At 35.4% G+C, this 14,216-nt stretch overlaps 1 protein-coding gene across 1 annotated transcript in view; it reads left to right on the plus strand.

Annotated features, from left to right (window-relative positions):
* Positions 1–14,216, plus strand: part of lama5 (laminin, alpha 5) — a 149,969-nt gene that overhangs the window by 68,449 nt on the left and 67,304 nt on the right. The window contains 6 exon segments of the mRNA XM_055166165.1: positions 7,287–7,402; positions 10,347–10,465; positions 10,565–10,655; positions 12,231–12,365; positions 12,454–12,516; positions 13,318–13,458. Of these exon segments, the coding sequence (XP_055022140.1) occupies positions 7,287–7,402; positions 10,347–10,465; positions 10,565–10,655; positions 12,231–12,365; positions 12,454–12,516; positions 13,318–13,458 (665 nt within the window).

Consider the following 14,216-nt stretch of genomic DNA (forward strand, 5'->3'; position numbering starts at 1 on the left):
TGTTTTGTTTCATTCACACATGTTTGAGTAATTCTTTTATAAGTCTGTCTACATTTCCAAAGCTCAGAATGCTCTGTTCCACCTTGTGATGCCATGAAATGGTAATTTTCAAGTTAACAGCTACATTTTATCACTTGTTCAGTAGAGATTGCCAAGGCCTGAAATTATCCAGATTATTCTAGTGAAGGTGAGTTTAAAAACACAATGGAGCATGTCCTGTATTGCCACGTGACATCACAAGGTGGAACAGAGGGTTTTCTGCTTGAGAAAACTCAACCAAATAGGCAAGGCAAGGCGAGTTTATTTGTATAGCACAATTCGTACACAAAGTAATTCAAAGTGCTTACAGAATAAGAAATACATTAAAATCATAATAACAACAAATCAAAACATAAATAATCATAAAGATTAAAATTAAAAAAGAGAGACATAAATTAGAGAGAAGAGTGCAGAATGAAAACCTTTCAGTCATATGCACAGTTAAACAGAAATATTTTGAGCCTGGATTTAAACAGCGTCAAAGAAGAGGCCTGTCTCACATGCAGATTCTGTGTGTTAAACATGAGTGAATGAAACTTCCAATTCCAGATTTGTTTCTGACGAGGAAACATTATAACTAGGGCTGCTTGATTATTGAAAAAATCATTATCACAATTATTTTGGTCAATATTGAAATCACAATTATTACACAATGTATTTATTCAGAAATTCTCTCTCTCCCCCCCAAAAAAACAAACAAAAACAAAACACTGTTATTGATAATTTACACAAAACTTCCAAAATGAAAATAAATATAGGCCACAAATATGTACCTTAGAGCAGTTTTGCGACGTATAAAACCTAAAATGAAAATATACTTTAAACATGAAATAAGGTATAGAAAAACTTAAATGTATCCAAAATTAACTATATATATATATATATATATATATATATATATATATATATATATATATATATATATATATATATATATATATATATATATATATATATATATATATATAACATAACATACATCAACTTTGTTAAGCTTTAAATCGTTTCAAAAATCATTCCTCGATTTTATGATTTTGGAGATCATTTGCCACACAATTCGAAATCACATTTAATTAATTGCACAGCCTTAATATTAACATAGATGAGAAATTTGTGTAATATAGGCTCTTTAATACCATACTGCTGAACATTCCAGGCAAAGCTATAACAGCAACAGAAAAGTTACATAGTTCACCTTTAAATATAGAAAAAACCTGTGAAAAACACTGGTTATAGGTCATACAGTAAATTCTGTGAATAAGTCAAATAAAATGGATTACGATTCCCATGATTCCAGAATGGACCAGATGAATGGTTCTCAGTACTTCATCAGTAATCGTATGACTCTTATGTTTGATGTCTGAAGAAAAGAGAGGAAATCCCACCGTTTTAACGCAGGGACCAGTCTGCACGCACCCGAAACACGAAACACGACCTGTATCACTGCTCCATAATCCAATACAGAAATATTGACACTGACCACACATGGATTCACTTCACACATCTGCAGAAGACATTCAGTCATCTGTCTGTGACACAGGAATTTTATGTCACACACTGAATGATATAAAAATAAATACATAAATAAAAAAATAATAATTTAATTCATATCTTAAAAATTTTGGCTTAAGATTTTTTTGTGTTAAATGTATTTGAAAAAAAAAAATAAAAATAAAACATTGCTTTTTGAGTGTTTATTTTAGTAGTAGCAGATTTTAAGCACTGATGAAGTATAGACCAAATGATCATGAAAGAACATTTTACATTTGCATAAGCGGTACTTAAACCAAATTTCTATTAGGGCTGGGTATCATTAAGAAGTTGCCGATACTATACATACTTCGATACATAGGCCACAATACAATACACTTCAATAAAGTGCACTTTCATTTCTATACGATATATTTCAAATCAATTCAATATGGTTTAGTAAAAAAATTAATCATGGCTGTGATACTAAAAGTCTTTGTTAAACCATTTCTTGTGTGAAGAAGAGGTTCAAACACGCCCATTTTAATCATCAAAACAGTGAATATGTCAAATGTGTTGCATAAACCAGTTTCTTTTCACTAAACAAGCAAAAAAACTGTAGCACTGTAACAAAATAATTTAGTAAAATATGCTAAAAAATTTAATTAAACGATTAAACGATACATCAATATTTCGATATTTTTGCACACCCCTAATTGCTATATTTTAAAGCTGCACTGACAACTGGGTCTGTCACCTGCTTGTCTCCATGGAGATGTTACAGTTTTGCCTTGATTATTCCACAGTATGGAAATAAACAGGTCAGTGGTCAGAGCTATGGAGAAGCAAGCCTGCCAATGTAAGAATTTGTGTTTTTTTGTGGGTTTTTTGAGCTATAAAACACTAGTAATTGAAAAAATGCAAGTGAGATACGTTTGATGCCCAACTGTGGAACATTCCAGGAAAAGAAATAACATATCCATGGAGACAAGCAAGTAGGGGACCCACCTTTAAAGCCAAATTGCTAAAAACACAAAAGAAATGTGTCAAAAAATATCTCAAAATTTTACCTTTTACCCAGTTTAATTTCAAAAACACTTTCGATTTCATTCATAAATTTCGAGTTTTGGCTTATTCTCCCAGACATAGCTTCAGGAGACAGACATTACTTGAATCATGACTCATCGTGTACCAAAAGAAAAATTATAATTACTACAACTGTTTGAACACTGGACAACATATGAACTTTGCAGGTCTCTTTCAGAAAATTACTGTTAAGAAATTTCTACTTTAATTATATAATGCCTCAAATTGCCTCTATTTTAATCAGTACAAATGAAAATGTACCCCTAGATCTGGCTATTACCTCTACAGGACATTTTAGATAGTACTTGTGTTGAAGTTTGATTGACATGAGCTGAACCATTTTCCTAAACTTGGAATGACCTCAGTGGTTTGTGTCAGAGTGAAGGAATGTGGAGAAGTGCATTTGAATAGGGCACTATATTCAGTAAATAGCTCAATGGTTGGCTCGCTCTGATAAAGACACCAGAAATTTAAGGTCCCATGTTACTCTATTTTATTTATTTATAATGTTGTTTCCTCATCACAAACAGACCCGGAGTTGTGTTTTGTTTCATTCACACGTTTAACACACACAAACTCTGTATATTTGAAGGTACACTGTGTAAGTTTGCCGGCGGAGGGCTTTCATGGAATGTTCCACAGTATGGGATTAAACTCATCTCAGCTATTTCCACGGAGATAAACATGTGATGCCAACAAACCAAGTTACAGGTCAAATCAGAGGAGGTTTTATACGTTTTTCGTAGTATTTTAGTATAAATGCAAGATAGATACGTTTAATGGCATACTGTGAAACATTCCAAAGCAAAATAATGCAAGTTTTAATTGTTTTTAATACATTTTTAATAACGGATTACTCAAACATGTCTGAATGAAACAAAACACAACTCCAGGTTTATTTTTGATGAGGGAACAACATTCTAACAAGGCTTAAAGCTCTCAAGAGTCAATTTTGCATAATCTAGGCCCTTTAAACCACTTTACCTTATACATTCCAAGCATCCCAATTAGTCACCATGATGAGTTTTACCATCAAAGCATGCTAACCACGCATTTCCTGATACTCTGACAGTAAATGCTTTATAATTAGATCCAAACATTGCATAGCTTTTGCTCAAATACATGAAAAAAAATGCAGGTATAAGTAGCCTGATTCATCAGCCAGTTTCACTTCGTGGAAACAGTCTGTCCTCGCAGCATTAGGATTTGTTCGCTTGACGGTAGGCGGGTGCTTTTTTAATTTAACCAGTTGCTGCTATTTGGTCGTGACGTATGTAATGCACCACTAATGGGGCTAACTGGTGAATTAAGCTTTTCCCAAATCCTGTAGGAAGAAGGACAATAACGTCTTTCCCCTTAGTAAAATTCACCAAACATCGTCTTTGTTCCGGGTTTAAATCCTCAATCTCGGGAATCGTTGCCAACACAGAATGTCTGTCTTCGTCTACATCCATCTCGACCGCTTTGTTTACTGTTGTGCTCGACCACAAAAGGGATCCAGACAGGCGCTTGAGTTTGACGTCATGGCTTCATAGCTCTTCACTGATTGGCCGGTGCACGATCTACAACTTCCGGGGTTCTTGCAAACCGTCTAGTTTATTCCGATTCCTGACCTAGTTGCTGGAGAGAAATGAAATTGAGTTGAGGCACTAGGTGGTGTCAGCCTGGCTAAGGTATAAGACCCTATAAAAATCAATAAAATAAGCTATAAAAGTTTAATTACTATCAACCACCATTGTCAGATCATAAACACATTCACTAGCTTGCTTTAGCTGTTTGGTTTCCTTGGTTTTTCTTATCAAATTGCCTCGAAACACGACTAAACTAAAGCATTCCTATAAGGAAAGAGTTAATTCCCTTCTCTTTTCACATTGGTTTTAATCGGATTAGTGTCCAAGTCTCCTGCCTGTGGAGAGTGACCAAAACACAGCAGGGAGGAGCCATCTTAACCTGATTCTTTCTCTAGTTTATGAACCCAGGCCGAAGTGACAATGCGCAAGTCGAGAGCCTGAGAAGGAAGGAAAGGCTCATCAAATACTGCGTTTATAAGTGATTTTAAATGTGTGTTCACTGATAACGCAGCCAAAGTATTGTTTCTAGCCCTGACCATGACACTGTAAACGCTGTATTCATTCAACTCAAGTATTTTAGGAAATGCAATTCAATAGAGAACTTCCATCCAAATTCACTGCTTCCTGGTTCTCGGTGGTTAGTCCAGCACCAGTGGCTTCCTGGCAGGGTTCTACGCAGGTGAAAGTGAGTTAATATGGAAAATATAACAGGTTCATGGGCAGTGGTGGAATTAGTGCTCACTTTTGTTACTTACTTACTAATGTTGCATTGTGTAACTTTTCTGGCCCTCCAACTTAGGGCTGCACAATTATGGAAAAAATCATTGTCACCATTATTTTGGTCAATACTAAAATCACGATTAGTTTTTAGTTACACATTGCATTTATTCAGCACTCAAAAAAAAAACACTTTATTACTGATAATTTATGCAAAACTTTCAAACTCAAATTAAATATAGGCAACAAATATGAACCTTGAAGCAGTTTTGCGATGTATTAAACATAAAATGAATAAAATATACTAAGGCATAGAAAAACCTAAATGTATCTAAAATAAACTATATATCCAGCTGTTCTACAATCTTTATATATATAAAAATCAATAAATATACTTATTTATATAAAAAAAATCCCAAAATAAAGTTTGTTAAGCTTTATCGTTTCAATTCAATGATATGAGTTTGGAAATTGTTTGACACCAATTGAAATCGCGATCAGAATTCAATTAATTGCACAGCCTTACTGCTTGTTTTCTGCTTGTCTTCTGCCTGAAATGTTCCACAGTGAAGCATTAAACCCATCTATCGCCATGAAGATAAGCAGAAATGAAACTAGGCATAGATACAGGTCAGATCTACGGAGAGGTGTCTCAGTTTATATAAAAATAACAGTTTTTGATGGTATTTTTAAGTAGTAAAAACACCTGTAATGGAATAAATGCAAAATAGACAAGTTTAATACTGTACTGTGGAACATTCCTGACAAAACAATCACATCCCTCAAGTAAAAGTAAAAGTATCACATGAAAAATGTTCTGAAGTAAAAGTACCCGTTCAAAAATGTACTTTGAGAGTATTTTGGGCAGATTTTGATATCTAATAAAGCTTCAGATGTTTTTGATAAAGATTTTGTCGAGGTAAAAGCCCTGTAGTAGATGAACGGGGTAGTCAAAGGTTATATGGGGCTGTGTGTATAGTTCAGCTTTACAAGCAAGAATGTGATAAAGCAATAATAAAATTTTTTTGCTCTGGCACATTTATCTGTTACAAATTGACTTCTGAGAAACAGCTCACACAAATTCCTAAACAAAATATCACTTTTCCCAAACAAAATTTTATCTCAGCATCCCGTTTGTGCTCTTTTATTCATTTGACACTGCAGCTTAGAGGTTTTAGTCCTGCTCTCAGTGACCACAGATTCGATTAGGGTTCATACTTTTACGCAGATTAATTTTGTTCTGCTTTTTTGTCTGTATTATTTAAAATATAAATGTACACAACCATTTTGTTGCTTATTTGTTTACTAACACTTGTTTATGCAATACACTTGACGTATTCACTGTTTTGATGATTAAAATAGATGTATTTCATATTACCTTTGCACACAGTAGTAATTTAACAAAGAAATATTGTTGTTGAAATGTATTTGGTTCTTAAAAAACAGCAACATATAACAGAGTATCATGTACAATATATCAATTCTTGCATGTATCACCGTATTGTGATAATATCGTATCGTATTGTATCATATCGAATCGTGAGGGACCCTGTGATTCCCAGCTCTAATGTTAAATGTTACATAATTTACATATTTACAATTGTGTAGACTGCAATTCTGAGTAGGTCTACTTCAGTCATCATAGCCTTGACACACTTTAAACTTTTGCCTCACATAAAGAGAAATGGAAACAACTGGAGCATTCCTATTTCTTACACACTTTTGAACACAATCTCACCATCACTTTGGGACTCCTTAAACTTTTGCCTCACGTAAAGAGAAATGGAAACCAACTGGAGTATTTATATTTCCTATATATAGGGGGTCCAAAAAATGTGACTTAATTTTGCAGGTCAATAATTTTTGCAGTTCTTGTTGAAATAACCTCAAATTTTCACAGAATGTATAGAAACAGATCAAGATTTTATATTTATTGTTTTATTTTTGTTCTGTTTTCAGGTTGAGCTGTTCACTCCCAAAGAGAAGTCATTTTGTGCCTTGAAATATGCTTACACAAGTCACCCAAGTCTGTGCAGCCTTCAATGCAAAATTTGGAAAAACTTCACCAACTAGCAAAAACATATTTGGACTTGATACCAAAAATTTAAAAAGGAAGACTTCTTATGTAGGGCTAAAGGGTCTGGTACGCCAAACCGTCATTCTAGGAATCTGGGTACCCAAAATGACTTGTCTTGGGGAGTGAACGGCTCAACCTGAAAACAGAACAAAAATAAAACATTAAATATAAAATCTGTTTTTATACATTCTGTGAAAATTTGAGGTGATTTCAACAGGAATTGCCAGAATTATGTCAATTATGTAAATTTTTTGGGACACCCTGTACTTTCGAATGCATTTATTAAAAAATATTATTAAAATGTTGTTGTGGTTGTGTTCCCGTAGACTCCAGTGCGACTGTCAGCACAACACTTGCGGCGTGTCATGTGACCTGTGCTGTCCCGGATACAACCAGTTACCATGGAAACCGGCTACGACCTACAGCGCCAACGAGTGTGAACGTGAGTAAAAGCTAAAGGCTAAAGCTAAAGGTCGTTCATTGACCCCAGACCAAGAATGTGTGTGTTCAACAATAGAAGTTAATGAAGCCAAACTGACTCACGCGGCTCCTGAGACACTTTCACAAACATTAGACGGACCTTAACAGTTTGGCTAAAGAGTCAAAATGGACACTTTCCGATTACAAAAACAAGCAACATTTGAGATGCAATGGGGACAAATAAAAATGAAACCATATTAAAGGTCTTATATTACACAAAATTAACTCTTGTGAGTGTTAAGTCATCTTTACTGTTGTTGTGTAACCTCCTCAAAAACATAATGAGGAAGCAACATTATAACATAGATCAGAAAATAGCGTGGTATTTGCCCTTTAAAAAAATACTTTACAAGAGTTTGAAGTAGCTGGGTTAAACAATGCATTCCTTTTCACCATTGAGACTGGTGTTATGGAAAATAAGAGCACATTTCACAAGTTATGAAATGAAAAACTTGTTTATTCTTTCTACAATAAAGTTAAATTAGATCAAGTATAGAACTCTGAAATAGGTCCTTACGCTCCAGCAGCTTTCTATGTTGGCAAAATACTAAAGCCAATTGAAATTTTTAACTCATAACTTAGGTTAATCATTAAAAACATGCCTGGAGTTGTGTTTTGTTTCATTCATGCCTGAGTAATCCTTTATCTTTAGTCTGTCTACTTCTCCAGACCTCAGAATGCTCTGTTCCACCTTGTGATGTCATGTAGTGGCAGTTTTCAAGTTAACAGCTACCTTTTATGTTTCGTTCAGAAGAGATTGGTAATTTTAGGGTTGAAATTATCCAAATGATTCGAGTGAAGGTGAGTTTAAGAACACAATGGAGCAATTCTTGCATTATCACATGACATCACAAGGTGAACCAGCATGTTTTCAGTTTGAGAGAAGAACTCAGCCTAAATATGCAGGGTTTGTGTGTTAAACATGTGAATGAAACAAAACACAACTCCAGGTCTGTTTGTGATGAGGAAACATTATATCAAACATAGATTAAAAAATAGCATAGTATGTGCCCTTTAAGTTAGTAAGCCTGTGTGTTTTTCTTCCTTTTTCCTTTATTTGAGTAGTTTGATCATTTCTCACACAATTGCCTGGACAACCATTCCTCATTTTAGTTTTTTCAGTCTTGACCGTAGCCCTATCAGTCACATGTCACAGCTGCAGATAGGGGAGCGCTTGTTTATTGAGTGAGCACGTCCCAGGTGCTGAGGGGCAGATAAGACCCTGAGTCTGCTGTCTCTGAGTGAAGAGGAAACACTGGTCTGGACTTAAGCTTTATCTCCAACACAACCAGATAGGGACAAGGATTAAGTTAAAAGGAGCGCTTCTCAGCTGATGGTAGGAACCTAAAAGTGGCACTGGTGAAAGGGAATATTATAAGTAACAATTTTGTGGGGAAAAAAGTGTGCTTTGGCACATCTGTCCACTAAAATTGAAAACCTAAACATAATTTTAGTTTTCCTAAACAAAATTTAATCTGAGCAAAAGGCAGTTTTTCATTTATCCCAAACATGAATCCCAAAAGCAAGTTTTACCATCAAAACTCTCTGTTGTGTGGTTTTCTTTTCTCTTTCATTCATTTGACTCTGCAACTCAGAAGTTTTTGTCCTGCTCTCAGGAACCACAGAGAATCACTGGTTTAATGCAGTCTGACACTGGGGTTCACACTTTACACAGATGAATTTTGGACTGGAAAAGCTTTGCTGTTTTTGTCTAAAATCTGTCTGTACTGTATTATGTAAAATATAAAAGTGCATTACCAAATTGCAAAGCTAATGTAGCGGTATTTGCAATATCAAAAATATTTATGCAGAAGAAAATTGAAAGATGTCGGAAGAGCAAAAACAGTACATCAACACTTTTTTTTTTTTTTTTTTTTTTTTTTAAGTAGTAGTTTATTTGGTCATTCTGCAGAATGACAAAACAAAACAAAACATAGAGTACAACCCCATGGATCATGACTGTAAGGGTTTAGGCTGAAATAAAAGTACTTAATGCCTAATCCTATTAGGCACTACACTACTTTTGTACTGTAATATTTGATGTGTTCTTGAAAATCAATCAAGAACTGTATGTACTCTGTAGGTGGTCTGTACATGTAGCCTACTTAATGTGGACGCTCAGTGCTGAGCCCCTTCTCTGTTTGACTCATGTGCAAAATCCTTTCCTGTTAGATTTGAGTTTTTTGCCGTTATGTTTGATTTTCTATATTGAAAGTGACAGCAAGTTTGGGCCTGTTCTTTAGCACATAAGAACAGACCTGTAGTGTTGAAAAAATAAGGAGAATTCACTGATCATGTGTTTATTAATGAGAGCTGTGGCCAGAGCTCTGAGAAAGACCCTGAGAACTGAGAGAGCTGATGAGAAATGTCCCAAATGATTTGAAGACATGTGCCCATATTCAGATACACGCTTGAATCAAATAATCAAACTGAGCCAAGTTTCAAAAAATGTGCTAAAATGAATGAAAAAACTGTAATTGTTTATGGTTTATAATTATGGTCCCTGTAATTATATTCTTTTAATGAAGCATCACAAGTTTTCCTTCAAAATCTGACCTTATTTACAAAACAAAATTAAAATTAAATTGTGCCCTGCAACCATTCAAGACACCATACGAGCCAGTTCAAAGTGCTTTTGTAGCAATTATTACAGTAAACTACGGTGTGTTCACAGTCTCTAATTATCTGCTATGATTAGAAACATAAACTTTTTAGATCAAACTCAGCCTAAACTTGATGTGGTTTAGGTAATGATACTGTTACCTGACCCTTCTTTAATCTGCTGCATAAATGAACATCCGTGCAGACATACACCCAATATTTTATTTGAAATCTAGAGCCTTGACAAATCTGAAGAATAAAAAACACAAATTTTACCTAACTGGGTTTTCCATTTTTGTATTTAGCCTGTAATTGTCACCGCCATTCGTTTGACTGTTACTACGACCCCGAGGTGGAGCACAGGAGAGAAAGTCTGGATGCACACGGACACTACAGAGGAGGAGGGGTCTGTCTCAACTGCCAGGTATTACGCAAATCTAGTTTATAGTTAGATGTTTTTACATTTTATAAGAGTGAGAATTTGACACGTAAATGAAAATACATTGTTATTTTTCCAACTTAGCATCATACGACTGGAGTGAACTGTGAGCGCTGTATCCCGACCTACTACAGATCTCCGGACCACAGCATCGAGTCTCCACTGGCCTGTTCACGTGAGTAGTTTAGTTTATTTGTTTATTTATCAGGGACAATGCACTTAAAAAGCACTTACCTACACAAAGAGGTGATATGTTTGTACTAGGTTTCAGTAAAGTCGATCATTTCCATCTTCAGTCTCTGGACAGGCTGATGTCATAAATTTTGTACTTGCCAATAGAATACAGTGTCTATTAATGCAATTATTCATCCAGTCAATCATTAAGTAAAACTATTGTCCCATTTGATCTCAGTCACCACATCCATAAACTATTTACATACATGCTGCGTTCAGACAAGGCTCTTCTAAACTGGCCGAATATAGTTTAGATAAAGGGAAATTTCATATTCCTAGTATAAAAAATTGAAATGCAATTTTGATTTGGGCAGTTTTTGGTTAGTTTAGATCAGGGGTCTCCAACCTGCAGTTTGGCAGCTACCAGTAGCTCTCCACCCCCTTCCAAGTAGCTCGCCAAAAGATTTCTGAATTATGTATTGCACTTAATAACTAAAATCTGATTAATTACCTTTGTATATGTGTCATTTTGATTCCTAACTTGTACAGTAATAAATGGATAATGTTTTATGTTTAATAGGCATCTCCCTGTACCCTGTCTAATGTTTGTCATAGCTCTTCTGCTTTCTCAGTTTCTTTAAAATGAGTGGCTCTCTGGCATTTTTGTTTCGTTTTCTGAGGAAAAAGGTTGGAGAGCCCTGGTTTAGGTGTACTTTGGCATAGATTGTTCTTATTTCAAGCTACTGAAATCAAATTATTTACTTAGAGGATAAAGGAAACTCTTTTCATTCATTATTGCTGTGTTATCAGAGTCTTATTTTCACCAACGAGTAGGTGAAAACAAACTCTTATAGATAATGGGTCACTAGGGATGTAACAATAACCGAAATATTGTGATATTGTATTGTCAAAAGTCTCACAATAATATCCTGGGTTGTCACAGTATATTGAATTACAAGTTCCTTTGCTTTAAATGCATGGGTTTATAGGAGCAACAGCTTATGAACATCAGAAACTACATATCCCATGATTCATTTCAGTGCAGACAACATGAAGATATAAGTTTTTTAATTTACTTTTTGTTTGGAATTATGATGGAAATAATTCACACCAAAATCTTGTCAAGGTATATTAAAAGCAGAAACACATCCTATCTACAATTATATAAGCCTTTCCAAAATATTACAATAAATATCGTACTGTGAGATGCATGTCCTGATAATATCGTACCGAGAGATTTGGATATCGTTACATCCCTATAGTCACACATTCTGGATTGTTTAGTCTCTTGTTTTAGTTTAGATCAGCAAATATGATTTGTCAGTACTGAGAACACTGACAGAAATAGCTTGAAATGGCTGAGGGCACGGACAGAGAACTTTTTGCACTGTCGACTAGTAAGTAAAATTGCATTGCCTGGAATGAAAATAAAAATTGTCCTGAAAAATTCCAATAAGTAAGTCTAAACTTGAATTAATCTTCTCTGATGTGGCCTTCTGTCAATTGTTACGGTATAGTTACAGTTAATTATATGTTAATTTACAATCTAATAGTTTTTCTCGTTTTATATTTTCAGAGTGTGACTGCCGTTCAGAGTTCACAGACGGCACATGTGAGGATTTTACTGGTCAATGTTTCTGTAAACCAAACTACACCGGAGAGAACTGTGACTCCTGCGCCAGCGGCTTCATCAACTTCCCCGAGTGTTACCGTGAGTTACAGAGAAATTATTTAGAAAACGTGTTTATTCTCACTCAGATATATGACTATTTACCAACTATGTGTGCTGTTTCCTGTAGCCATTCCCACATATCCAACCAACAACAACAACGGAGAGGCCAAACCAGCTGGAGAGATTATCAGTAAGACTTTTATTTATTTTAAGTGTTGTTTATTCTGCTGTGTTTGCTGATACAGTTTAAGGAGCCTTTTCCATACTAGTCCATTAAAAAAAAAGAATATCATGAAAAGTTAAATATTTTTGTTACAGATTTGAGAAAGACAAACCTGTATATCATATAGACTCATAACTCATAACAGTGAAGCTTTCTGTCCTTTATTTCTTGACATTGTGGTGATTGATAATGAAAACCCAAAATCCACTGTCTCCTGTCTGCATCTAATTATAAAGCGTGTTGTTGTCTGAGGATCAGGAAGTGCACTGTTGGCATGCTAGCTGTTGATAGCTTTACTTTTGAAGGCAAAACTCAGCTCTGTGTCTTGTGCAATATGTGCAATATGGGTAATAAGATGTAACTTACAGTTAATGTTACGTTTGCTTGTGATTAATGTGAAAGAGTTGCATTTGATTGCAAAATTGTGCATTGATTGTTGTAATTAAATGGTAGCAAAACAGAAGAAATATATTCATTTGTAGTATTTATACACAGATCTAGTTCAAACGTTCAAGTTATTTACATTTTGATTATTTAAGATTTTACTACCATAAGAGGCCAGAGCAAATATTTTAGAGCTGTGGTAACAACTAGAACAATAACAGCACATTGGCATCACTTACTGGTTTGTGGACGATTAAAAATGCTCTATAATTAAATGCAGACAGCACATTTTCAGTCTAAGAGCTGCTTTCACAGTGTATCTCTGCTTGAACTAAACACATTTTACAGAACAAATGTAACTTTAAAATAAATTTGTGTGTGCAGATTGTGAGTGCAGCGCTGCAGGTACAGTGGATAACTCGTGCAGACCAGACCCCAGGACCAGGACCTGTGTGTGTAAACCAGGCTTCACCGGAGACCACTGTGACACCTGCGCTCCAGGCTTCCACGGGCTCAACTGTCAGGGTGAGAGAGACATCAAGTCTGTAATCTACTGAATTATGTAGAGCATAGAAACAACAGTAGTCTAAAGAGAGTCAATAGGTATGTCAAGCACAAAAGCTATTATTACTGTATTTTTCGCACTCTAAGTCGCTCCGGAGTATAAGTCACTCCAACCAAAAAATGCATAAAGAAGAAGAAAAAACATATTATAAATCGCACCGGACTATAAATTGCATTTTTTCCACTGAATTCTTCATCCTCCGTGTCACTTCTGAGCAACGTCGTGACATCCGGAGGTAAACAGAGCGCCACTTCCTCTTCTCTGTAGCTGTCGTCAGACTTAACATCAGTTCCAGTTAGAATTATTTGGGCCTTTCTGAATCCCGACAGGATGGTTTCCGTTGTCACTGAGGTCACTTAAATTTTCAGTGATACAGAAGTAATGGTGTGATCAGCATGATCCCAGACAGGACAGCTGCTCTTTCTGCAGGAGACATGCGAAGTAGATTGAAGTGACAGTGGTACAGGAGTAATAGGAGCAGCAGATACTGACACACAAGTCTAGAGCCTCTCGCGACTGTCAGTGTGAAAACATTAATATATAAGTCACACACAGAGGCCCACCCAAACCATGAAAAAAGTGCGAGTTATAGTCCTAAAAATACGGTAATTGATGTAAAAAAAATCCATGGCCAACCATCCTAATTATTCACTACTATGAGTTTTTCGACTTTCAGAGGCCAGAGCAGAACAACTAGCATGCTGACTGCTCACTTCTT

Source organism: Boleophthalmus pectinirostris, unplaced genomic scaffold (genome assembly GCF_026225935.1).
Source record: "Boleophthalmus pectinirostris isolate CB_2022bp ecotype Guang Dong unplaced genomic scaffold, ASM2622593v1 HiC_scaffold_8, whole genome shotgun sequence".
Classification (NCBI taxonomy): Eukaryota; Metazoa; Chordata; class Actinopteri; order Gobiiformes; family Gobiidae; genus Boleophthalmus; species Boleophthalmus pectinirostris.